A 27,680-nucleotide genomic window follows, 5' to 3' on the forward strand; every position below is an offset into this window, starting at 1 on the left:
CGGGCAACAAAAGCACACGTTCTTTCTCTTTTCTTTAGATTTTCCCCAATATCCATTCTCACAACTTAAAAATAGCAAATATATTTTGCCTGATCTGAAAAACCCACATCAATGTATTTCCAAACGTCCTTCCTATTCTAAATGTTAAATATGAAATAAAATGCATAAATTAGGAAATTTAATATCTAGATTTTAATTAGCTCCTAGTGGAGGAAATATGCAAACACGGAAAAAAATGTAGTTACATTAGTGAATGGAAACCTCAAAGAAATCACATCTATAAAAGGCTGGCTGCTAATCAGAACATTCCATTATGCAGGTAACTTTTTCCAGGCTAATTAAGTGCATATGCAAACACACATGATGGAGCAGTTATTAATTTCAGTCTATTTCTTTTCAAGTTTGGCGGTGTCATGGTAAGCTCTTCAACTTCTCAGGCCTCAAGTGTTTAATGATATAATAAGGGTCTGAAGTGGTTTACCTTTAAGATCTTTTTTAATTCTAAAAGTCCATGAAATCTCTTTTATTATTTTGAACTAGCTACTCGAGTACCATTTTTTTCTTTTTTGATTAAAGTATTACACAGGTGTCCTTATCCCCCCATTAAAGAGAGATTTTGACCTATATCTGGAAGTTGGCATGTTTTCTCAGACAGGTTATTATCAGTAAGCTTCTGTTTTCATATGGTTTGCTATGCAAATCATTTGGTAAATAGTTACTGCTCATTTATTATGTTTTATGTGTCCTACATCCTACATGAATAAAAACCCCAAACAACAAAAAAGACATTTAAGTCCATGCTGACTGGCAGTAAAGTAGTATCTTAACTGGCCTTGCTGCCGGCTGGCTTTTTCCACTCTTCCAACACCCACCAAACTGCGTCAGACCAACCCCTGCTGCTCTGGTTTTCAGTGAAATCCTTTTTGTTCCAAAAGCTTTAACAACTGGACTGTAGAAATTTCAGCCTTTTTTGTTTGATGGTCAAGGCCATCCACAGTCCATCCCTCACCTGCTTTTCCAAACGTAACCCTATGTGAAGCCCTTTGTTCTAGTCAAATTGGGTTTTGGTTTGGTTAGTTCAGAGTACTGGGTCAGGAGTCAGAGGGGACTTAGGTTCTAGTCCTGCCACGACTTTTCCTAAGTGTATGACAAGTTTTCTATTCTGCAAACTAAAAATTAAATATACCTGCCTTGTTAATCTCACAGGATTATATAAGCATCAAATGGCTTAATTTACTTGCCAAGGTTTTGTAAATTAAAGACACAGAGGAAAGTACGGAGCTATCTTCCCTGTATCACAGGGGCATGCCATGTGCACTCAGATCCCTTCCTCTTCACTCACGCAGCTACCACTGACTAGACACCCCCACCACCCATAACGTGGTCTTGTCTAACAGCTTATTCTGACCATTGTGACCCCTCATTGCTCTCACCACTCACTGAGCCTATAGCAAGTTCACCTTAAAACATTCCTTGAGATTTAAATATGAATTTATTTGAGACAGTGCAAATAGAGAGATATTTTAGGTGCCTCAAAACTGCATCTGTTAGGCTCCCAAGGTTTGGAGAGATGTGCCTGCAGGAGCCTGACTCGAGTCTCTGCAGTCACCCTCGGCCAGCCATGCCCTCTGTTTCTGATTAACTTCAGTGTAGGTTTTTCTGTTTACTTGCATGGGGACCATTTCACTGAAGCATTTTTAAAATTAAAAATTTCTATATATATAAAAGCCTAAGCGACCAAATGACCAAATGACTGGTCGACCAGTTGCTATAATGCACACTGACCACCAGGGGGCAGATGCTCAATGCAAGGGCTGCCCCCTGATGGTCAGTGCGCTCCCACATCCAACCTCCTGAGGCCGTCCAACCTCCCGCAGCCCCTCCCCCGACTGGCCTCCTGTGGCCCAGATCGGCCCCATCACCGGCCAGGCAGGGGTACCCCACCCATGCACAAATTTGTGCACCAGGTCTCTAGTGTGTATATATACACACACACACACACACACATAAATGTATACATATATACTTATATATGTGTGTATATATATACGTATATATATGTGTGTATATGTGTGTGTGTGTGTATATATATATATATATATATGTACATATATATATATACACATATACATATACATATATATATATACATATATATATATATATATATATATATATATGTATATATATATATATTGTTTTCAGAGAGGAAGAGAGAGAGAGAGAGAGAGAGAGAAACATCAATGATGAGAGAGAATCACTGATTGGCTTCCTCCTGCACGCCCTACACTGGGGATCAAGCCTACAACCTGGGCATGTGCCCTGACTGGGAATTGAACTGTGACCTCCTAGTTCATAGGTTGGTGCTCAACCACTGAGCCACACAGGCCAGGCTCATTGAAGCATTTTGTATTGTTACCTTTTGGACTAGAATTTGTGGTGAACAGAAAGTTTTCTGGGCTTTATTTTGTACATGTTTTGGGTAGATTTTGAAACCAGGAGGATCTTTTAGAGTCCAATTTCCAGAAAGGATAGAGGGGATGATCTTAAGGAGCCAAGGGCAGCCATGACTTACGTGAGATGAAGGTGAGAGGATAAAATAAGTGAGAAAAAGGGAAGACAGAAGGGATTGCAATGGCCAGGAGAAAGTTCTGTGGTTGTTCCTCTCTGGCACTGGAGCCGAGGAAGGACTCCAGAATGTGAAACTATCTAGTCTTCCGGATGGTTTCCCCTCCTGGGCACGCTGCCCTGTGAGACCCCTGACACCCACCCCCCAGAGCACCCACACTTCCTAAGTTGCCATTTAGTGCTTCCAGGCCCCACTGGGCCAGCAGCTGCAGGGGAGCAGGGGCCACAGGTACTTACTTGCTCTGTTCTCATAATTAAGCGAGGGCCTCGCAGGTAATTGGCACCATATAAACATGTAGAAACTTATAAATAGGCATGAGATACTGACATGTTGTTTCTAGTAAGAGTATTCATTTGTTTTAGTTTATTATTTTGAAACATAGTGATAAAAATACATAATGTAATAAAACCTCATATACTCACCACCCCTATTTGACAATTACAATTTTGCCACATTTGTTTAATCTATCCCTTATTTCTTTTTATTTTCTATAAGTATTTTAAAGCAAATCCCAGACATCATGTCATTTTTGCCCTACATATTTCAGTGCATATCTCCAAAAATATGCTCATTTTCTAATATAACAAGTGTCATTATTACACCCAATAAAATTAGCAACAATTCCTTGGTGTTGTTTGTACGCAGTCCATAAATCAGATTTCCTCCAAATGTTTTTAAAATGTCTATTTTTACAGTTAGATTATAAGATTAAATTTAAAAAGAATTAATAAGAAGTGACCATTTTGTTGTTGTTGTTAATCCTCACCCAAGGATATTTTTCCACTGATTTTTTAGAGAGAGTGAAAGGAAGGGGGAGAAAAGAGAGAGAGAAATATCAATGTGAGAGAGACACATCGATTGGTTGCCTCCCACATGTGTCCTGACAAGGGCCGAGAATTGAGCCTGCAACCGAGATACAATGCCTTTGACTGGAATTGAACCTGGAACCCTTCAGTCTGCAGGTCAACGCTCTATCCACTGAGCCAAACTGGCTAGGGCAAGGAGTAACCACTCCTAAGGAATTTCTGTGATTTCTACTAGCTAATCTTATAATCATCAGGTAAAAATAAGTGAAAGCAGTTTTCTTTACTAATCAACTCTATTGATTAGTGTTCTCTATTAGTGGAACCAAAGAGAAATTAGACACTTTCTCCTTTACTTGAGACATTTTATTGATGAAGTTTTAAAATCAAGATGTTATTTTGCCCTAGTTTTCATTATTAGTATTCTGCATTTTCTTTTTGTTTGTTTGTTTGTTTTTTGTTAATCCTCACTCGACGATTTTTTTCTCCACTGATTTTTAGAGAGAGTGGGGGAGAAGGAGAAAGGGGGGAAAAGAGAGAGAGAGAGAGAGAGAGAGAGAGAGAGAGAAAGAGAGAGAAACAATGATGTGAGAGAGACACATCAATCAGTTGCCTTTAGTACCCACCCTGACTGGGGCTGGGAATCGAACCCGAAGCCCTTCAGTGAGTGGGCTGATGCTCCACTGAGCAACACTGGGCAGGCGCCATTTTCTAGAGCAGTGATGGCGAACCTGTGACACGCGTATCAGAGGTGACACACGAACTCATTTTTTTGGTTGATTTATCTTTGTTAAATGGCATTTAAATATATAAAATAAATACCAAAAATATAAGTCTTTGTTTTACTATGGTTGCAAATATCAAAAAATTTCTATATGTGTCACGGCACCAGAGTTAAGTTAGGGTTTTTCAAAATGCTGACACGCCGAGCTCAAAAGGTTCGCTACCAGACTAGAACCTCCATACCTTGAACTAGTATTTGACCTCACATCTTTCACACATGCTCAACACACGTACGAGTATATATAATGCATATATGTACATTACAGGCATATGGGGCTTATGACATGTGTACATCTCTATGAACATGTGTACACCTATATTAGTCGTGTGTGTGTATTGGGTATTGTGACATCAAATAACAGAAATTCTCTTGTGTCTGGAAGAGAAGTCTTTAATTTCATTCTTTTTCCCTTAAAGAAGGGGAACAGATAAGAGAGGCCTTAGACAAAGATCTTAGTTTCATACCCTTGGTCTTCAGGAAATGCAAAGAAATATGTGAGAGTAAAGCAAGTCTAGGCATTTCCCGAGGGAAATGCAGTCTGCGGTCGGAGTTCACTAGGGCCCGTCAACCTCCGACCCCCACCACTAAGTCGAAGGGCAGTAGCTGAGGGCACAAGCCCCAGCAAGGTCCTCCAAACAAAAAGGACAGATTCTGGGGCTGTTTTCTAATTTGAGGACTGTTATTTTTCCCTCTTTGTAATTGCAACCATAAAAATAGAATGTCATTTAGGAGCCTGACTATATAATAGCACTTGAAAAGAGATTTAGGGGGAGGGGAGTTTGCCTCAGTCTTAAGAATACATCAAGCTCTTAAGGAAGTAGATTGTGCCATGTTTGAAGATGCAAAGATAATCACTGTGCTGGGAACTGTCTTGAGGGGGGAGGAAGCCGAACAACAAGAGGAAAGCAGCGTTCACTCCTGATTTCGCACAGGAAGCCCACAGCACCTCCTGCCAAAGAGAGATAAGAAAGCTCCCAGGCACAATTCTGGACAAGGCCACTGTTATCAGCTTCAGCTCCACGCTGTCCTCTCTCTGCTCCGAGCCTCCGTCCCTTTCCTAATGAGCTTTAGGATCCGACCTCCATTTGCATGCAGCATGCCAAGTACAACATCATGGAGGTTATTTATAACCATTGAGAGAGAAAAAAGTTTCCGGGGTAAGAGTGTACTCCATGTCAACTCATCCATTGCCCTAGAGTTGAAACACATTAGTTTCAGACTATAGATTGACATAAATAAATTAAAAGAAAGCAGCCAATTATGTGCCCAGACATGGAGTAGGACCCTACGTGTGACATGTCGGTGTGTGTAACTCCATGCAGGAGCATCTGAGGGGCGCTCCCGGCTGCTCTCAGTTACCAGGCTTCTTCTCTTGACACTTATTAGGGAAACACCACCCTCCAGAGATGTAGATGACATTACTGACCCACATGCTTTGGGTTGATCTTCCTGTAGTGGCGAGGAATTTGCCTTGTTCCCCTCACACTCATAAATACTTGGCTCCTCTGTGAACAAAGACAGATAAAGGCAGTCTGGGGCCACAGAAAAAGGCAAAGCCAACACTGGGGTCAAACCGACACACTTGACAATATTGACTGCTGGTTAATATGGCAAGTTAACCAGCCATAGTTCTAATAATTATAATATACACCATGTATGTTATTCTCTACTACAGTAAGGGTTATATTTTCTATTCGCTAGGCGTTTCTTAAACACTATCTCACTAATCTGTACAATATCCTAAAAAAGTAGGTACTCTCACCTCCCATTTAATGGATAAGGAAATTGAGGATTAGAGAGGTTAAGTAATTACCCAAGGCTAAACAGCTAAGAAGTGGCAGAAGCAGAATTTATCATCAGTTCTGGCTCACTCCAGAATCCGTGCACTTAACCCTTACACGGTAGGTAACAATATCCATGCACAATCATCATATGATAAGAAACTGCTTTACTTCACTGTTTCTTTGTATATAGAAAGACAAGGCTTGTCAAATATTCACCACACAGATATCATTAGTGCCGTGGCAATTTCAGTCTTTTTTAGCTCTTTTTGCATAATATGGTGAACTTCTTTCCAAAATCTGGCATACAACTCTCATCAGAAGCAACCAAAATGTGCTGCGTGTGCAGTGTGTGCCTGGTCTGCGGTGAATGCATACTGGAGCTCATTTTGTCATCCCACAGCTCCTGAGCTCAGTTCCCAGTCACCGTCACAAGCCCAGCACAGGAAATACACCCGAGGGGCCCTCTGTGTTCCCTGTGCTGCTCCTTAGGTGCTGGCTTTGACAATTCCAACTTTCAGACTTCCTTCATTCCCTGCCTTTCTTTCTCCTCCCCTACCTACATCGCAGGGGCACTTTTCTTTCTTTAGAGGATGGGTTGTGGCATCTGATGGAATCAGAAGGAGAGTCCAGCTGGGTGAGCTCAGCCACTGATGGCTAGTATCTGTATTTGCTTTGAAGTGACTCCCTCTTGTGAGAAAACGTAGACTCTGAAGAACAAGGTTCAATCCTTCATTTGGCCTTTCTAGAGCTCGCCCATCTGTTTAGGGCCTGTTATAGAAACCAAGACTCCATAATTAGAGTTAGAAAATTCTCATTTCATAAATGATTTCTAGCAAGTTCCATAACCACCCCAGTTCTAAAGAGTCTACTCTACAGCTGAATCTTGAGATAAAGAGGTGTGTGTGTGTGTGTGTGTGTGTGTGTGGTGTTTTTTTAGGATCTCCTTTCTCCCTATGGTACATGATATTAAGCTGAACTTTCTTTCAAAATCTCTGTTGTCCTAAGTTCTGACTCTTGGTTGGCTCAGGTAAAACTAGTGCCAGGCTTGGGCTAGGAGCTATATCTACATACTTAAGGTCCACAAAGTCGCACAGTCACCCAGTGAAGCTGGTATTATGATCCCCAGTTCACAAACCCTTTCAGCAACGAGGAAAATGAAACTGAAAATCAAATGCCTTGCTCAGACGCACAGAGAAAGGAGCAGCCCTGGGATTAGCCAGAGTTCCTGACACTCTCCACCCAGTCACCTCACCACGCTTCCCGGGTGCATCTGGCTCAGTTACCTGAGAGGAGAGCTCTGGTCCCGGGTCAGGCACCAAGAGAAATGAAGTGTTAGCTTCCAAAGGGAGAGGAGGCACCCAGCCCTTTGGTGGAGAGGGGAGAAGAAAGGAATGCTTTATAATTACATTTTGACGTAAATTTTGGTTAGTTTTGGTCATAGAAACGTTTTGATGCCAAAATTATAGGAACTCTTGGTCTTCTACTATCTGATAAATTTTATCATTTTAAAAAATTTTGCAACAAAATATAAAATCTACCTTTTATCACAATCTTTCTCTTTCCCTGTTGACTTACTTTGTCTGCATGATGCCTGATTGCTATGAGGTGAAGCTGGCCTGTTTATTATGAACCCCAATCATTTATAGCAGGCAGCTCACTTTAAAGAGGCCTCTGGCTGGGGGTGGCAGTGTGCAGTGGTGAGCTGAGCACCCCAATATTCTACGGCTGCTTATTTGAGCCTGAACCATTGCCTAGGAGTGACTATATATAATTTATAAATACAGCACCTTTATTGGGGGGCAGGTGGAGGGGGGCTCTAGAAAGCTCTATTGAGTTCCAAGACAATAATTTCCCTCGTTCTTTTTTGGATGATGAAATCTGAGGATTTCTTGTGTGAATTCTGTTTAATGATATTAAACTGCACGTGCTCACTGTGATTAAAATCTATTTGTAAAGAATATTAAATCATTTCAAGTTAGGAAACAAAGGGGTAGAGCAGCAGTAAAGAACACATCGAGGCTGTAAAATAAAAATGACTTTGAAAAAATAGAAAGGAAAGAAAAGCCCACCTGGAAGCCGGCCAGCGGGCGCGGCCAGGGCCGCTGGGCTGGTTGGGGCAGCGCCCTGCAGCCCGGCCTGATGTAAACTTCCCTCTGCTCCTGTGCGCTGTGTCAAAACATCTCCCACAGCGTGTCTGAGCCATCAGATTAATAGAATCTGCAAACACTATCTTTTCCCCTCTTCTCACATTCTCTTAAAACAAATAAAACAATATAGGGGAAGGGATGCTGGCAGCAAAAGGCGGAGCGCTGGAAGGAGTGTTTAGACAGAATGGTTCCTGCTTCTTTGCTCCAGGAAAAGGGCCTAGGCCTTCGGGTGGTCACAGGGTCAGGCCGAGAGGGTTCTGGAGGAGTGACTTTCTTGTGCAGTGAGAGACCTGGTGACGCCTTGGAACCCACACTGAAAATTACTTCTGGTCTGAATGGAGCGGGGGGAGTGGAGAAGACTTTTCAGGGATTGGAGGCTTCGGGTCAGCTCCTCGGACAATGGTGGAGGTGATCCAGCGTCCTGCCCACCTCTGTTTAGATAAGAGCTTTTCCGTGAGCGTCTTGGCCTGCAACATTTCCTGCTCTCGAGGGCCCTGTGGTCCATTCACACTCAGAACAAGGCCTGTCTTCCCAGTCTCTGCTTTCCTTCCTCTCCTCGCCTGTTTGCTGCCACCAGGAGCCCCAGCGATCCCCCTACCCCTGACTCTGACTCTCTCTTTTACAGAATCTGAGCCAGGACAAGGCAGCCTTTCAGTCCAAGAGGGGTGACCGGGAGTCTAAAGGGGTGGTTACTTACTTGGTTAAAACCAGATATGGGCTTCACAGAGAACACCTGTTTGTTCATTCATTTTTCTTCTACTAGTTTTATTATAGGAGACTGGTCAGCTGAGGAAGAGTGGATTGATGAACAGGGATCTTTAGGGAAATGTTAGGTGTGGCTACAAATATCTTTTATCTCTTACATGTAAGGAGTTTTACTTAAAGTATTAACTCCATTCCATGAAGAGTATTTCAATATTGTTACATTTTGTTATCATGAAAAGGAAGAAAACAGACTACTTATCTAGTGGTCAATACTGAAACATCCAGAAAGCCTTCAGGGCTAGGGGTGCGAAGTCACAATTTACCCTAAGGACCATAGATCCTAGGGCTAGTCAGACCCAATTTCAAATCATGATTTTATAACTTTCTAGTTACATAACCCTGGATAGCAAAAGCCCACTTGTGAGAATCAGAGTCATAGAAAACTGCTCAGAAGTTTCAGTCCTTGAATAGTTCTGCATCATGTCACTTTAGTTGGATCGTGTCACTTTAAATAAGTTCTGTTTTGGTGTTTTGCACTGGTCACCACTGAAGGGCGTTATACCTGAGACACCCCCTCTCATAGAGCTGTGGCTGAGGAGTTTGTGGGACACACCCCACACATCCGGAGAGAAGTCATTTCCCTCAGCTCTCAGTTCCCTGAAAGGCTATACTTCTCTTGGTTTGTTTTTAACTCATTGGTCTCTTACGCTTGCAAATGTCTATTTTATTTCTCTTTCTCTCTGGACAACTAGAAAGTAAAGCTTGTGGGCCATCTATACTAATAAAAGGGGAATATGTTAATTAGACTGGGAGACCTTCTGGACGTCCTTCTGGACAAAGCCATGGTGGCAGGGCTGAGCCAGAGGTGGTTGGGGTGATCAGGCCAGGAGGGGAGGGCAGTTGGGGGTGATCAGGCCAGCGGGGGTGGGGTGGGGGACAGTTGGGGGCAAGTCGGACATACTTCTCGCAATCTGGAACCACTGGCTCCTAACCACTCACCTGCCTGCCTGCCTGCCTGATCGCCCTAACCACTCTACCTGCTGGCCTGCTCACCCCCAACAGCCCCCCCTGCCAGCCTTCTCGCCCCCAACTGCCCCCCCTGTCAGCCTGCTTGCCCCCAACGGCACACCCCCCCAGCCAGCCAGTTGGGGACAAGCAGGCCGGCAAGGGGGGGCAGTCGGGGGCAAGAAGGCTGGTGGGGGGGGGCCGTTGGGGGTGAGCAGGCTGACAGGGAGCAGCAGTTGGGGGTGATCAGGTTGGCAGAGGGGGGCCCAATCCCATAGGGATCGGCAGTCAGACATCCCCCGAGGGGTCCCAGATTGGAGAGGGTGCATGCTGGGCTGAGGGACAACCCCCTCCCCTGCACAAATTTCATGCACCAGGCCACTAGTATCTCCAGATTAGTCTTAACCCCATTTTCTCCTTTCATCCAGGTTTGCTCAATTATTTATTGTATTTTTTGTGAATCATCTTGAATTCTTTGGAAATGGATGTGCTCTTAACACAACAAACTCAAAAGATGTTACCACATGTTACCACGCCTTACTAATCCTACTATAGGAGTTAAAAAGAAACAGAAGGGAAATAATTTAAGATCCTTTTGCATCAGCAAACATGAAGGTGATACTAAATGAGTTGACTTGTGTAACATGCTTAGCACAGTGCCTGGCACACAGCAGACAGATGGTAAGTGTTAGCTATGATTTTATTATCTGACTAGATAAGAGCTATCTAGGAGCAGGGGCTCTGTCTTACTCATCTTTATAACCTTAGGGTCTAGCCAACCGCCGGTGAGCAGTAACAGAGCGCATGTCTCTGGCTCGTGTGATTGCCGGAGAAGAGTGAATCCTGATAATGGCCTGACTGATGTGAACTCAACCTCATGACAGGCGGCAACCCTGCCATCCATCTCCTACCTAAAACGTGCTGAAAAGGGGGCACTACTGACCCTCAAATGACCTCACACAGATCCCCTCAACTAAGCACTATGTCACCACCCTCAGTGCCTATCCAGTCACAGTGAGGAGTGCTAATGAGGACAGGGGCTCTGGCTGGGACCGGATAAGCTCCTCACAGCAGCATCAATATCTGAAAAACTGGTGGTCACAGACAATTTCTTTCTTTTTTTAAAAAAATGTTTTTATTGGTATTTTAGAGAGAGAGGAAGAGAGAGGGAGAGGAAAAGAAAGATAAACGTCGATGTGAGAGAGAAACATCCATTGGTTGTGACCGAACTTGCAACCTGTGTATGTGCCCTGATCAGGAATCGAACCTGTGACCTTTTGGTGCAAAGGACCTTTTGACGCTCAACCACCTGAGCCACATGGACCAGGACAGTCATGGACAATTTCATTTAAGCAACAATGCTGACATGTGGAGAAGCATCTTCTGATCTAATAGAATACTAACCAGCAATGGTCTCCTTTCTTCAAGGGTAGGCAAAAATGTTGGCTCATAATGACTAGCATCATGTTGGTCAAATAAATAATTTGTTCACATACATTCCATTTAAGAAGTAAAATCATGCCGAAACAGGTTTGGCTCGATGGGTAGAACGTCGGCCTGCGGACTGAAGGGTCCTGGGTTCGATTCCAGTCAAGGGCATGTACCTGGGTTGCGGGCATATCCCCAGTAGGAGATGTGCAGGAGGCAGCTGATCGATGTTTCTCTCTCATCGATGTTTCTAACTCTCTATCTCTCTCCCTTCCTCTCTGTAAAAAATCAATAAAATATATTTTTTAAAAAAAGAAAAAGTAAAAAAAAAAGTAAAATCATGTCCTCTAAAAGAAAATTTAGCTCTGGCTGGGTAACTTAGTTGCTTAGAGCATCATCCCAATATGCTAAGGTTGCAGGTTCAAGCCCTGGTCAGGGCACATACAAGAATCAACCAATGAAGACGTAAGTAAGTGAAACAACAAATTGATGTTTCTCTCTCTCTCTCTCTCTAAAATTAATTTTAAAAATTTAAAAAAAGCATAAGATTTAGTTCCTTCTGTTTTAAGGAAACATAAACATCTATTGAAGCGGCCTGCGGACTGAAGGGTCCCAGGTTCGATTCCGGTCAGGGGCATGTACCTTGGTTGCGGGCACATCCCCAGTGGGAGATGTGCAGGAGGCAGCTGATCGATGTTTCTCTCTCATCGATGTTTCTAGCTCTCTATCTCTCTCCCTTCCTCTCTGTAAAAAATCAATAAAATATATTTAAAAAAAAAGACTTAGTTCCTTCTGTTTTAAGGAAACATAAACATCTATTGAAGAGACAAGTCAAATACATGGGAAAGTACCAGAATACAATTGAGCACAGGCAAGTGAAAGTCAAGAGACCTTATTTGATATAGGCTGGACAAAGACTTGGGTCAATGAGCTGATGTAGAATTCACAAATGTGAGTAGAGCCAGGATATCATACTTCTCTGATTTCCTAAATAATCTGAAAATTCTACCATTTCTGGTCCCATCTGAATTTCTTTGGAATAAATCAACATAGTCAGAAAACCATTTCAGAGACGCAGGCGTTTCCTGGGCAAACATTAACCTAACCGCACGGCTCATTCTGACAGATTGTCATCAGTTTTCTCAGGATACTAGAGTGTGAGGTGCCACCTCAGAGGGAAGTTGCTCTGCAGTCAACAACCCAAGAACAACCTAAAAACACTGAACAACTTTCAGCAAACAAACTTAGCACTTCCAATGCACCAGCCACTGGGCTAAAGACTTCATATAATATGTTATCTTATTTAATTCCCTCAACCAATCTTACAGGGTCAGTGTTCCATCTATTATACAGATCAAGAAACTCAGATCCAGACTGGTGGTTTATTTTGTGGGTCGATGTTAGTAGGTGCCAGAGTGAGGATTCAGGCTCCAGGCTCAAGAGCCCATGTCCTTAAACTCTAGACTCTATTGCCTTTCTGCATCCTAACACTTTTAAAATTGGCTCTTGATGTCATAAATAGGCTTCTCAAAACATATTTGCTTTCTGGATCATGAGATTTTGACCAAAAATGACTCATTGTAATGTCTAAGTAGTTGTTACAGAAGCAATACTTGTAAAGTCAAATGAAGTGCCTGGCTGTTGATGTGCTAGACGGCCACTAAGTTACAGTCTCTGACAAGACTGGTTTTCTAACAAGGAACTTGAACTCTCTGTGCCTCATTTAGAAAATGGTAATAATCACAGTACTGGCCTCACAGAAGTTCTGTATTAATTCAATGAGATAATACATATAAAGCACATATTAAGCACTTAAAATCCTGCAGGTCAGTGCTTACTAACTTTTAGCTATAAAGAAAATAAAAATAGAAATCCTAAGCCATGCAGTCTTCTACAAGCCACAGTCTGCCATTTGGCTCTACGGAGTCTCTAAATACCCATTTTTTATTCCCTCACCTTAGTTATCTGAAGACTTTTTCATACAAGAAAGGATTTTTCAATAAGGTGGCAATACATGATCACCTTGCATAATTTTTATTGGACAAGGCAGATGGAACATTAGAGGCCTAAGGAAATGGGATATTATGTACACATGTAACTTTTTAAAAAGACTGAGTGAAAATCCAAGTTCTTGGATTCCAAGGTTTTGATCTTTAGACATAGAAGAAAGAGTTTCAGGGATACAATGCACATATTCTGCCACAGGAATAAGACCACCAATGAGTCTGTAAAAGCCCATCAACCTATAACAATGACAGGGTGGGACTATGGTAAATAGATGGTTGAGTACCTGGGCATTAGACAGGGAAGGCGAGCTGAAGTAGAATGATTGATGAGCTCAACTATTTAGCCCCAATTCAAGACATTCCATGTCAGGTCCAAAGGTACCTTTCCTTTTTTTTCCCCCAACCCAAATCCAATGAACCAGCCAAATTACTCTTCAAGCATGTCTTCTTCAAATCCTCACTCATTCCTATCCCAGGCCACTCTGTGCTCCCCTCCCTTTTCATTTAACGTTCCAGTACTCACCCACCATCTTTAGGACCCAGATCTTACTTTCTTCAGGGTGCTTCCTCTAAATCAGTGGTTCTCAACCTTCCTAATGCCGTGACCCTTTAATACAGTTCCTCATGTTGTGGTGACCCCCAACCATAAAATTATTTTCATTGTTACTTCATAACTGTAAGTTTGCTACTGTTATGAATTGTAATGTAAATATCTGATATGCAGGATGTATTTAGGCGACCCCTGTGAAAGGGTCGTTCGACCCCCAAAGGGGTAGTGACTTCCATTTGAGAACCCCTGCAAATGGAAGCACTCACCATCTACAATCCACTGATACCATGTTGGTTAATTTATTCAACCAGATTATCAGCACCTCCCATGAAGACTCAGTACAGAGTTATCATGGAAATAAGAATAAAAAGGAATAATAACAGGGAATCAGAGACTTGAGTCTAGTCCTGGGCTTGCTGTTAATTAGCTGAAAGGAGAGGGGTAATTGTTTATCTTTGAGCCTCAGTTTCTCACCTATAAGACAAGTTATAATAAAAAAACTCTCTAAAACTCCCTAATTCTGAGTGAATTAGTCATTCAAAGTGACTAGATCAAGGCATGCTGAGGTTGAACTTTGCAGCCTCCCTCGCCTCATTTTGTTCACTCATCAATTGGAAACCCTGTGCTTTTTCATTTTCTTTTGACTTCTCCTTCTTTATCTCCTCTCCCATGTCTCTTGCCTAAACATCCACTGAGAGCTGAGTGCTTGCTGATCCCAAATTAATCTCCAGCAACAAATGAGGAAATGGGACTTTACTGCAAAAGATCAAATACCCCTGCATGGTGAGAAGGTCACAGAGAGGGACAGTACTGTTAGGGCAAAGTGCCACGGAAGTGTCAAACTAATGGTTTGACCTGCTACCCTCCTAAGGTTGGTCTTGTTCAGATTTGCTCATCCCATTGGGGTTTATCCCTGCTTAGCGGGTCTCCTCCCATCTGTGGGTTTGGTCCCTGAACCAGCTGCAGGTAATCAATGGTTCCCAAAGAAATTGTAAAATTTGAGTCAAATTCTCCCAGTTACTGAAAGCTTCTTTCTCCTTTTCTCTCCCACTCTCAGTTCAACTCTAACTCAACAGGTGGATCACTGGTGACAAGACTAAACCCAATAGTTTAGGCCAGTGCTCCCCCAAACCTGTCCCTTCACGGATTTCTGCTCCTTCATCTGGGAACTCACAGGCTTTGAGGGGTCCCATAGACTTTGAGGGGTCCCATGGGACACCAATGACGTAACCTTCTGAAATGCCAACCTACTTACCTTCTTTAATTCCATGATCTGAAAACACCTGAGAAATAATTTACTGAGCTTCAGTTTCCTTTCGGGAAAATTGGGAAAATTGGGTCCATTATGTAAAATTTTTGCATAGTTTAGGGATAATGTATGCAAAAGGACACACATTGCTTTGACACTAGTAAGGACTCATTGATTAAATCTATTACAGCTATTATCATCAAGTAGAAAATTGCACTCAAGGTGGTAAAACATCCTACAAGGCTTTGCGAGAAAGTATGAAGAATCAGGGTATAGTGACTTGAAGCTCATTATAAGGCACTACCTGGGCCTTAGTCTAAATCCACAGCACCCTTTCCATCTTCTCAATCTGCCAGGTTCTGCCTTTCACCTAAAAGGGCAGTGAAGTTACATTAAAACCACGGGCTAGAGTCCATATTTCAAGAAACAATCTACCAAGTCAATGGAGATAGAACTAAAATGTAGATTTTCAAGAACAGGAGCATGTTTTATAAATGATATGTCTTATTTACTTATTACCTAAAGAGCTCGTGTCAGGATACTAGTTTCTAGATTCAGTAATGAAAGTGCCTATTCAATTTTTAAAAATCTGTGTATATGGCCAAAGAAAAGTTAAGATGTTCTGCCAATCTTAAGGAATCTTCCAAATTGAACATCACTACCTTCTGGGATCCCTAATCCTGAGAAGCTCCATTGAATTTTGCTCAAAACATCCCTATAAAAACCACCCAGCATAGCCTTCCTAGGACTCAGCCTTTTGGTTTAATTTAAAAACATAATGAAATATTTGATAGTAATTAGAGGAGACAGTTAAATCACAAGAAACAATTACTCATCAAACTCACTGTATAACTATGAAGAGTGGGGAAAATGAAAATCTCACAAAGCATAGAAAAATGGCAAAGAGGCATTTGGCAAATGAACTCGTGCTCAGTTCTCAGGACTCTGTATGAAATATTAATAAGGGCTGTTGTCTGAACACTCACACTGGGCAGCGTGCACTCCCTCACCCAGTAATTACATAACAGAAAATAAGAAGTTTCTCATTAGTAAGTGAACATTCACTTTTGGCTGATGATGAAAGCCTCCTGTATGTGATGGACAGATTTGTTGGATTGTTTGTTCAAGCTCAAAGTCCTGCTCAAGTGGTCTTTGGTCAAGTGGTCTTTAATGCCCCCATTTTGATTCAAGGATGTATGTGTGGCAAATTAAAATTCTCTGTAGTGTACCTAGTTTGAGTCTGCCTACCCATACACACACTACACAGACTGTATATGTCAAGAGACACATGGATACAAATTGTATGTATAGTTAAGAGGAGTGTAATAAAGATTAAAATATGGGGCCTGGCCAGTATTGCTCAGTGGTTGAGCATCAACCTATGAACCAGGAGGTCATAGTTCAATTCCCAGTCAGGGCACATGCCAGGGTTATGGGCTTGACCCCCAGTGGGGGGCATGCAGTAGGCAGCTGATCAATGATTCTCTCTCATCATTGACGTTCTATCTCTCTCTCCCTCTCCTTCCCTCTCTGAAATCAATAAAAAAATATTTTTTTTAAATAAAGATGAAAACATGGGGTATGTAACTATACTTCCCAAAGAAGAGGCTCTCAGATATCTGACCTACAGTTAGCCCCCAGGAAATGTTCATTTTTCATGTTTAAATGGTTAAAACTTTTATTTTATAGATAGAAAGTTTAATACAGGACATAAAACTGTTTCAGCATAAAAATAATAGCCATTCATGCTGGCAATCAATTAAATTTGGGTCCTTGAGTACATTTCTAATTAAGTACCATTAACAATTGTTCCGTCTTCGTCCTGTTAATTTTACATACCCCACTGATGCACAAAACTGTGTTTCTCCCAAATGATCTACCCTCAACACATCCCTAATGATTCAGGCCTTCCTTTCTTTGCCAATTTGCTGACGTAAACAGTAGAGAAATGCAATTAGGCGAGCCCATCTCAGAGTTTCTAGATGCCTCTGCCTTCTCTTATTTTGTAGGCCACCCCTCCAATACATCCCCCAACACCCCAGCAAACCACACTTAGTCCTGGAGTGGTCAGCTTTCTCTAGACTCCTTATAGGACTCTACTGCTGGGGCAGATGAAGAGTGTTTTAGAAAGGGGGTATCCAAATTGTGTGGCGGGGAATATAATATTCTGTTAACGTAGGTCCAGGTCTGGCCTATGTTAGAGTTTTGGAAGCAGTTCCTTGAGATTACATGGGTGTCTGTTAGGGTTTTCTTAGAAAATCCACCATTTTAACTAAGAAATTCAAGAAAGAATACTCTACCCCCTCTCCACATCCTTCGAATTGAGAATCCTATGATATCTTTCACATTCTGAAGGGGTTCCTTGGCAAAAGACCAAATCAAGCAAGCAAGATGTGGGCCTAAACGGGAAAGAATGATGTCTTCTCGTGTGTGGTACAGGGAGGCCAGGTTGCACTGAAGAAAATATGGGTTGACATGAACAGCTGAGGAGCTGCTGGATTTCTTTCCTTGATGGATAATTATTGACATTATAACTACAGAGTAAGTTCTGTACCCCAGAATACAGACTTGCATGTAAGGCTCCCCTTACAACCATTCTACTTTCACAAATTGATTTTTTACATTAATTTTGTACTGATCCTCAGAGTTAATCCTCAGGTCAAATTGCTTTATAATTTACAAGAAGCAGAAGGGAACTATCAGCGTGCAACAAGCAGGAAATTATTCCAAGCTATTTTGAAAGAAAATGTAATTTGAAGTGATTTTCTCATTCCACTCATTAATAGCTATCTCTCTCTCTATATATAAAAGACTAAGCGACCATTACGACTGAATGACTGGAACGACCGGATGACCAGCCGGTAGCTATGATGCACACTGACCCAGACCTTGCTGCTGGGGCTCCAACAGCCCTGAATCTGGTTTACCGGCACCCCAGACTCAGACAGGAGGGAGGAGGGAGCCCGATTCCTTGTGGAATCGGCCATGCCTTAGCTTACTGCTGGGGCCAACCTCCTGTGGTCCCTCCCTCAAGCTGGCCCCCCCAATCGGCCCCGATAGTGGGGAGATGCCTGGCCAACCTCCTGCGGTCCCTCCCCCATCGGCAGGCTGACCCCCCCTGATAGGCCCCGATCGCCAAGGGACCCAACTTATACACGAATTCATGCACCGGGCCTCTAGTGTATTATAAGAAAAAGGAAGCACGGTGGTTACACTTACAGAAAGGGAAACTGAAGCACAGACTAAGTAACCAGCCAGGGGCACCCAGAAGTCAGGGCCTGTGCCAAAAATAGAACCCATTTCCTTGATTCCCAGGTCTCTGACCCTGAGACTGTGGTGTAGATATTCTGCAGGGACATACATAGATAGAATAAGTAATCACTAAACATGTTTCATCTTATATGATTAAAGCATAAATGCTGAAGACAAATTGTGCGTATCTTTATGTTTTGCACATGGTTGGTGCTCAATAAATATCTGTGTAATAAGCAGATGGTTGACAGTGTATTTACCTTGAGTACCAATAATTTTCAAAACGCATGTGTAAGGAGTGAGCAGTGTTAACACACAGAAGGACCAGAAGTTTCTTGCTACATATATTTACTGGTTATCACAGATGAAGAAAATGAGATTTTCACAAAGAACCCAATGTACCTACCATTTTTTTCCCCATTAAAGGACAGCAACACGTATGTGTTGCAACACTATTATCATCTATCTTGAAATTATCATTTGTGTTCATTAGATGGAAGGAGAGAATTAAAGTGGCCTGTGATCTAAAGAATGTGTGCTCTAAAAACAAAACGTAAAAAAATGAAACAAAATGTAATGATGAAAGGCTGCAGACCTTAAACCTCCCTGTGTTAAAGACCCAACGATCATCAATATTTTAAAAGCAAGGCTTAGTTTTAAAAAGACAGCCAGGTAGATGGAGAGGTGATCGCGTTCCTGGAGACTTCCAGGAAGGACGGCCCAGCAGAAGCTGACTCACCACCCTCCGGCTTGTGGGCACAGACAACTTGTCCTGCAGACAGCTGTCAGTCACTACCGGAGGGGCTTCTTGGCTTTTATGTGCATGTGAATAAAAGCAGTGTTTCAACATCTTAGATTCTTCCTGAGAAAATGTGCAGTTCAAATCTGGAGTTAATACACCAAGACTATCTTTCCCCCATTCTCTCCTGGGCTCCTTGAATCCATCTTTTCTGTTCCCCAAAGAAAGGCTCTTCCCTCCAGTCCAGTACAGTTACGGTTCCTGTACAGACTGATCTCCTTGCAGTGGGCAACCTTATCCAAACAATATTTCCTGAGTCGGTACCAGCACCGCAAAACTCACCAAGGACTACGAGATCAAGAATAGCTCATTGCATGCACAGTTTTGCAGTCCTACTTAGTTCAAAAGCCCGGAGGGGAGGTAAGGTTCTAGAACTCTAATGGGAACTCCCAGGGAGGAGTCAGCTCTCCTATGTCCCACTCTGCCCCACCCCAGCCTTAGCCAACCCACAGGTCAAAACCACTTCCTCCTATGACGGGAAACAAGCAAAGGGGACAGGTCACGCAAACTGGAAGAGGGACTTCATCCCCTCATTACACACTTTTATTTATTCTTGCTTTTACTTTTGCTTAGCATCTATATTTCCTTCCTTTTTCTTCTTCTGAAAAGTCATGTTATATTTTCCTCATTCTACAACCCAGACCTACTAAATTTCTATTTCTAGAGCACAGCAAAATTACATTTTACTTTCCGCAGCTTGTGTTCACTTCTCAGAAATGTTAGGCAAAAATTCTCACTGTTGTGAAATTAGCCCTAAAATTCTTTCAAAGTTTCTTACAAGTTTTGGGGTCTTATTTAACCCCAAATGCTAGCAGTAATTACAACCTTGCATTTATTTGGCTCTCTTTACCTTTCTCAAATATAGGGTGTCTCAAAAAAATGTATACATACACTTTGAATAATTATAAAGGCAGTGTTTATTAAAATATATTTCATTTTCAAAATTGAGCTATCAGCTGTTAAGTGCTTTGGGATGTCATGTATATTACTTCATTTGACCCTCATGTCCTCCCTATGAAGTGTGTATAATTCTCTTTATTTTATATGAACAGAAGCTGTGAACTACACACATGTGAAAGGTACTACAGGCTTCATGCATGCCACTGAGGTTCATGTGCATGCTGACCTGGAGCAAGTCTAGGGATGTCTACTGAAAGTCTCTGCCGGCTGCTGAGGATGAGAAAAATCCAAAATTCCACTTCATTCAGTGTTAATAACTTACATTCATGTTATTAAAAAACTCAAAAGAAATATTTTAGTTCCACTACTTTACCACCCAAATATGCAGCAAAGTAAAAGGGAGGAAGATTCTGCCGTATTCTTCTCAGCTCATCAGGTATGAGTTTAAAAGTAACCACCCTTTCCTCCTCGCTTCTATTCTCCATGTTTTAATAGAATAAGAACAAATTCTAGGTGAATCCCAAACCACAATGTCATTCAGTTAACACATAGCTCAGCAGTTTACCTACCACATTTGCTTTTTTAAAAGGAAGACATTTATGTTAAATTATTTATGGTTTTTAAGATCCATAAAGATGAACTTGTTGAGCAATAGTTCAGATAGCTTTAAAATATTTCAATATATTTATTGGACTTCAGAAAACTATACAAGTTTAATTAAGTGTGAATTTTAACTTAGATGCATTAACCAGCTGGCCATGTTAACTTAGATCCATTACCCAATTAATAATTCTGAGCTATGTAAACACATTCTAACCTCAAAACCAAACTATGTGTTGGTTGTGTCTGTATATAACTATGTCATTTAATTAGAGCCTAAAATTTAAATGCCAAAAATTATTCTACATATTCAAGAATAATGTGTATATGGTAAGTCCTCACTTAATTTCGATAGGTTCTTGGAAACTGTGATTTTAAACAAAATGACATGTAATGTGAAACCAATTTACCCTAGGCTAATTGATATAGACAAGAGCTAAGTTCCTATGGCATGTGTTTGGTCCCAAAAAACATCACCAAAATTCTAAATAAAGACCTTAAACACTTCTAATAAATAAACATTGAAATCAGTATGAGCTCTACATACATTTAAGAAAAACAAGTAAGACAATGATTTTCCAACATATTGACTGCTCTTCCGGCAGCTCAGGGCACTAGGCGGGACCACCCTGACAGGTGCCCTTCCAACACAGGGCCACTCACACCCACACTCACACTCACACTCACTCAGTCTGGCACAATGGAGACACACCAGTTCACCTCACGTGCACATATTTGGGAGGTGGGAGGAAACTGGGGGACCCAGGGAAAACCCACAGAACATGGGGCAAACGGGAAACTCCACAGATGGCGGCCCTGGCTGGAAACGATTTTTGTTCCCTCATCAATGTTATAATGAAACATTGAAAGAAACAACTATTTGAGGATCTGCTATACATTAATCACCAAATCTCTTTTGATGATCACCCACAGATACCCCTATGTAAATATGTTACTATGTAACTCAGAATAAATACATTTTTAAAATTTATGCAATAGAATATACCTTATTCAAATGTTACTAAAATTCCTGTCTACAATGGAATCTAAGTGTTATATAAGTATGTAAAATATATTTATGTAAAGACATCTTTAAAAAATTTTAGTGATTAAAACGTGCTTCATTGATCTGTCAATTTTAGCGTTTCTCTCTCTCATAGGATGAAATAGAGTGATTGATTCCATTTGTTTGCTATGCACCAGGGTCCCATATATCTTTCTGAAATGCTTCTAAGTTAAATGTACTACTTAACCACCACGCACCACATCTGGGCCTGACACAAGAAAGCTACTCAATCAGTCTATTGACTAAAAAAAATGAGAACTTTTTATGAATGTGCACATTTTCAACAGATAATTTCAAGCAACAACATATTTTTTTAAATGAGACATCACTGAAACAGTTAAAGCTCTCAGTTCTGATGTGCCTTGTGACTTATAAAAAAGAGAATGCTTTTCACAAAGAATAAATCAAATGGTCAACCAGCATTTATTGAAGCTTTGAGGCACTGCTCCGACTCTTGAGAGAATTCCAAGAGGAATAAGACATTTTTTGGGGCCATGGCAACATAACTCTGTGACATGGGAGAAGGATTCCCATATACCACAAAGAAATTGGAAAAAGAAAGCTAATGTTTACAAAGTTTTACTTCAGCTGACCTCATTGCCCAAACTATATTTTATTAGCATTATTCAAACCTAATTTTATAATATTATGTTCAATCTATCACTCATAATTGCTTTTTTCTAACATAGCTACTAGTTTAATCCTAAATTGACTGAAATTTTAGATTTTCTATTATCAAAACAAAAATAAAAAATATTGATATAAGGCTATGTTATTCCATAAAATTTAGCTCTAAACTTTTATCCATATCTAACAGCTTAAATTATTTCATTTTTTATTTATATGTTAGCATAAATCTGTAGGCTTTATAAAGGGATGGGTCCATAAATATGGATGCCTACCCCAAATTAGCAAAATAATGTGAAATCTCAGTATATCTCACTTTCTTTTGGATTGAATATCCACAATGGTTAAACAGGTATTCAAGATTTGTAAGTTCTCCATATTTCAGATGAGAAATTAGACATGTATGAAAACAGCTACTTCTCAGGAATTCCATAACTCACCAGTGACTTTCAAGATCAAAATAATATGCCTTGAACAAAAGATCAAAACACAAAATAAAGAAGAGCTGAAATTGTAGGAAGAATCTAGAGAACCAAATAGCCACTTCTATTTGTTTATGGTAGAGTTATGTCTTGTTTACTTTTTATCAAGCTAAATTTTCTAATAGCAATTCTCTCAAACATTCTGCAAGTGGAATTAAAAACAATAAAGGAAATGTATAGCATAATGACAATTCTTGGGCGATCTCAATAATATCTTACTGTTTTACCTGTCACTTCTATACCTGCTCATCAAATTAGCCCCATGAACTATCATTTGTACCATTCCTCTAAACCAAACAGAAACGGGCAAAAAGCAAACCGGACTCCAGCATACACAGGGTCAGGGGGACACTGCACAGTTAACCGAGGGGGGCGGGGTTTACTCATTCAGCAAATACGCTGTGGTATCTACTGTGTGCCAGGCTCTAAGATACAGAAGTGCTCTCTACCAGTTCAGAGCTTGTGTGCACATGGTGACGGGACAGTGGTGTACACAAAGCGCTGCTATGATGGGGAGGGAGAGAGGAGTCAGCATGAGGGAGTCAGGAGGCTTCACAGAGAAGGTGACGTAAGAGCTGAGCCTTGGAGGATAAAGGAGGACTTCTCGGGAAATAGAAAATGGGTAGAAGCGCCTTTCAGACAGATGGAAAGTATGAGCAAAGCCTATGAACAGTAGTGATGACCGGTGTTGGGAAGATCTCATGTGATTGATAGCCAATGCTTAGACGATGAGAATGGGGAAGATCAGTGGTGGAGCCAAAGCCCGGGGTCCTCCACTAGAAAACAAGAGACTGGGTTCTAACCTGAATTCTAAATAATGGCTCCCAGGGTGACCTTAATTCTGTCCCTGTGCTCCTGAAACTATAAACCAGAGAGAAAAATTAGAAATGGGTAAGGGAGAAGGATAGATATTGCCTACATCTTCCAGAGGCAGGCGAAGTCTTTGTCCCCAATATATTGCACATCCCGTCTGCAAACTCCCACCAGTGTTCATTAAAGAATCTTGAGTCCAGGTGACCAAAAGTATTTGAAAGGTAGTCAAGAAATGATTTGTCCCTACCTTGCTTTTGAATGGTTATGGTTGCAGGGATGCCAGAGCCACTTGATTGTAGGTTGAGGAATACCGTAAGTGGTACAGGTTAGGATTTGTCTGCTGCCAAGTGGGTAGAGAGTTGGTTCTGGAAACGATGACACCACCTTTTCGTAAATCTGGGGCTTCACTGGAAGGAGAAGAACAGGACAGAAGTCAAGTGCTGTTCTACTGCCTTGTTCCTGGGCCATGACCAGAAGGACCACGTTGTCACCTGTTTTGATGTTAGGGACTCAAAAACATGAACAAAAAACAAAGAAACCCTCATAATAATGCCAATTTTTTAAAAGTAGAAATGTTTTGAGAACATTAAAAAATCAATCCCATGGTAGGTATGATTATGTTGGTAATAAGCCATATTACTATGGAAGATAACAAGTATATATGAAATAGCTATGATGGGAGTGTAGGTGGTTTTTAAAATATTTATTTAAAATTTTTTTTCTTTGATGTTGTTATACTGACTTTTCATTTACAAATTTTCATTAATATTACTCTTACCAAAATCAGGAGAAAGGCTGAACAGTAAACTTACCATTTACGAGTAGAGTGGCTGTGAGGTTTTTAACCACGTTTGACTGGTTTATGCTCAGCAAGATTGTGTAATTCCCTGTGTCTTCAGCAGCTACATCTTTAATAATTAATGAATAGCCATGAACAAAATTGCGAGCAGATTTCTCCATCACAGGTAACCCATCTTTTAGCCTGTGGTTAAACACATGATCAGTAAGTCTGCATGATCACACTACCATTTACATTTGTAAACTCAAATTTATGCATGTCAAGCCTTTGATCCTCAGCATCCATTTAAAAAAACTTAGATACTAACTTTTCAGTAAAGCCGGGTGTGATTTTTATTCTTAATTATTTTTTAAGATTTTTTTTTATTTTTAGAAGAGAGAAAGGGAGAGAGAGAAACATCGATATGAGAACAAGAATATTAATTGGCTGCCTTCTGCACTCCGCCACCGAGGATCTAGCCCAAAACCTGGGCATGTGCCTGACCGGGAATCTAACGGCAACCTTTTAGTGCCCAGAACGACTCCCAACCAACTGAGCCACACCGGCCAGAGCCAGATGCGATTTTTAGTCTGGGAAACACTTCATATTTATTGGCAAAGAGAAGTAAGTAAGCTGAGGGAGACAGAGAAATGATGGTTCAATGTACCCATAAGGGCTCTGGTCACCATTGTGACTTAAGTAGTAACCCAGAAGCACCGGGCGATTCCCTCCAAGATATTTTCCATGAGGCTCCACCAGCAATACAAGGGCCATTGTAAGTCAGATCAATTAGATCACTTCTCCAGATAAAAATAAAAATAGACTTTCCTATTGTGATCTCATGTGGAGTTCTTATTAGCTATATAAATGGTCACAGCAGTTGTCCCTTTCAAAAACTACAGTGAAATCAAGATTATCAAGATTTTCCCCCTGAAGAATAGTTAAGGCACAAAACTCACAAACAAAAGGTATAAACGTTTTAAAAAGTTTAACTTTAAATACAGAATTGATGCCTCGCTATCATGCAGCTTCCTACATCACTGAGACCCAGGAGGCCTGAGCGGGCCTGGCTCGGCCACTGCACTTGAGCACCTGGCGTGCCCGTGCCAGCCTCGGTTTCTCCAAGTTTTCTATAGAATTCCTCAAAAGTCTCTTCTAACTTTAAAATTCTGTAACCTCATTAAACTGGAAGGTTCTTAAAATGAGCAGTTTTTAATCTGTTAGGAGTTTATTGTGTTCTGTGTAAAGGTATATAATATTGAGCGTGGTTTTACTTCATATCCATGCATGTGTCACACAGTCCTGCAAACACATTCCTGTTACGAATGGGTCTCAGTTCCCAAGCATTTAAAACGACTGTGCTCTGTTTTGTGATTACAAATATCACCTTAGTATTACTGTAAAGTATTTCCTATTAACAAGTCAGTATTTTTGAAAATGGATTGATTTTCTGTTTTGTTTTAGGTCCTTGCTACTTAGTGACTGAAAAAATTGGTACTGCTTAATAGATGGGGATACTCTCAGATGAGGAAAGAAGGAATGTACCTCCTAGAGAGATACATTAATATCTTAGATATTAGGAAGCCCCCTCCCCCAATCTCTCTTCTACTGCAACAGCATGAAGGGGCATAGAACAAATCTAATTTTCTCTTTAAGTGTCTATTAACTATTTGAGGAAACTGAAAATAAACACTATTTCATACGATAATGAAAGCAAAGTAATCTCTGGTTGAGGAGATTCTAAAATGGCACCACTTTTATATTGTTTGGACTGTTTTCCTAATTGGTTTTGTACTATACTCTTTGTTTAAAATGTAATAGTTAAAGCCAAAGATATTGGCACTCAAAAGTGCTTTAAAAATGCCTGCAGATTTTAAACAGATTACATTGTTTTACATCAGGTGCTGCTACCAGAAAAAAAAATGCTTAAGGAGTTTCTGAATATGCAAACTTTGAGCCAAAAAAAACGTAATTAGTTCAAGTAGGTGCATTTGTCCACCCCTGCAATGGAATAAGTCTTGACTTTATTAATGTTTGTTTGACTTTAAAACAAGACTGGAATTTTCACCCAGCTGTATATAAAAGAATTATTTTCAGATAATAAGAGAATTATTATCCTCGTCACAAGGGTCCACTTCTCCAGGGTTAATAGAGCATGTTATTTATTCAGGAGGCTTCCTAGTCATTGCCAACATGTTCCATTCAGAGGATGCTGACATCATAGGAAGGTTTAGAGATGCAGAAATTTAGTCAGGGTGAATGAATGCCTAAACTGCAATGAGCACTCAAAAAACCCTAATCCCCGCTCCACCCTGGCACAGGACCGCTCCTCCCTCTAGCCCTTCCTGCCGGCAACACTCCCAGCCAGACTCAACACAGTTCTTAGCTCTCCACTGCTGTCCTGGGAACTTATCTTGATTATTTTTAGGAAATCAAGCCAGTGAGCTCCTGCATTTTCAGACTTACAAACCTTATCATGAACTGATAGGAAAATAATGTCAGTCCTACCATGCCACTTCTGGCGGGGGAAATGCCCTCACTTTCATCGACAGCCGGTAAGACTTCTTGCCAGCTACAGTTTCAAGCACCTGCTGTTTTCGATGTTTCAGAGTAATGAATGGTTCATCTTTGAAAGGAGAAATGATCAATACATTAGAAAAGGCTATATTTATGTAAACAAAACAAAAACACTAACTCACTCCCTCATTAAAGAAGGGTCTAAGCAATGAATAAAAAAACAGCTGAATTATGGTCAAGCTTATCAATGAGCCCAAATAGTGATCAATGAGTAAAATAACTTAAAAGTACCCTAACTGGTGAAAAACTTTCAAATCAAGTGGTTGCAAGTCCCAGAGGCATAAAAGCAGTTTCAGGCCAACAGAGAGTGAAACACCTTAAGGGTCTATATCACAACAACAAAAATTTAAAAAGATACTTCTAAACATCCCCCCAGCCATATGAATACAATGGGAGAAAGTTGCTCCAGGCACCCTAAAACAGCTAATTTTATATAAAAAAAACAACTGGAGAAAGTCAAAAGAGTATGAAAGGCACTGATAGAATTGTTCCCTAGTTTCTGCTCCTTACACTTTTTCTTTTCAAAACTGGGGATGAATAAGGTTTTTGAGGGTTCTAAAGAGCATTAAGTATTTTCTTAAAAGAATTTGCCTATTGAAATTGAGCAAAAATATTAGGATTTTTTGAGAGTAAAACCAGAGATAAAAAAGCATCAATTCTAAATAATTTATCGCACCATATTTTTATTTCTCTAAA

General features: G+C 40.9%; 1 protein-coding gene across 2 annotated transcripts in view; it reads right to left on the reverse strand.

Moving 5' to 3' along the window:
- The window catches only part of FLT1 (fms related tyrosine kinase 1), a 198,723-nt gene that overhangs the window by 106,023 nt on the left and 65,020 nt on the right, over window positions 1-27,680 (reverse strand). For both annotated transcript variants that reach the window (XM_023762009.1, XM_023762010.1), the window contains exons 8-10: window positions 26,916-27,033; window positions 24,442-24,611; window positions 23,877-24,036 (exon numbers count right to left, since the gene is read on the reverse strand). In XM_023762009.1, coding sequence (XP_023617777.1) covers window positions 23,877-24,036; window positions 24,442-24,611; window positions 26,916-27,033 — 448 coding nt within the window. The remainder of the gene's footprint in view (window positions 1-23,876; window positions 24,037-24,441; window positions 24,612-26,915; window positions 27,034-27,680) is intronic.

The sequence above is a fragment of the Myotis lucifugus genome, unplaced genomic scaffold (genome assembly GCF_000147115.1).
Source record: "Myotis lucifugus unplaced genomic scaffold, Myoluc2.0 scaffold_227, whole genome shotgun sequence".
Taxonomy (NCBI): domain Eukaryota; kingdom Metazoa; phylum Chordata; class Mammalia; order Chiroptera; family Vespertilionidae; genus Myotis; species Myotis lucifugus.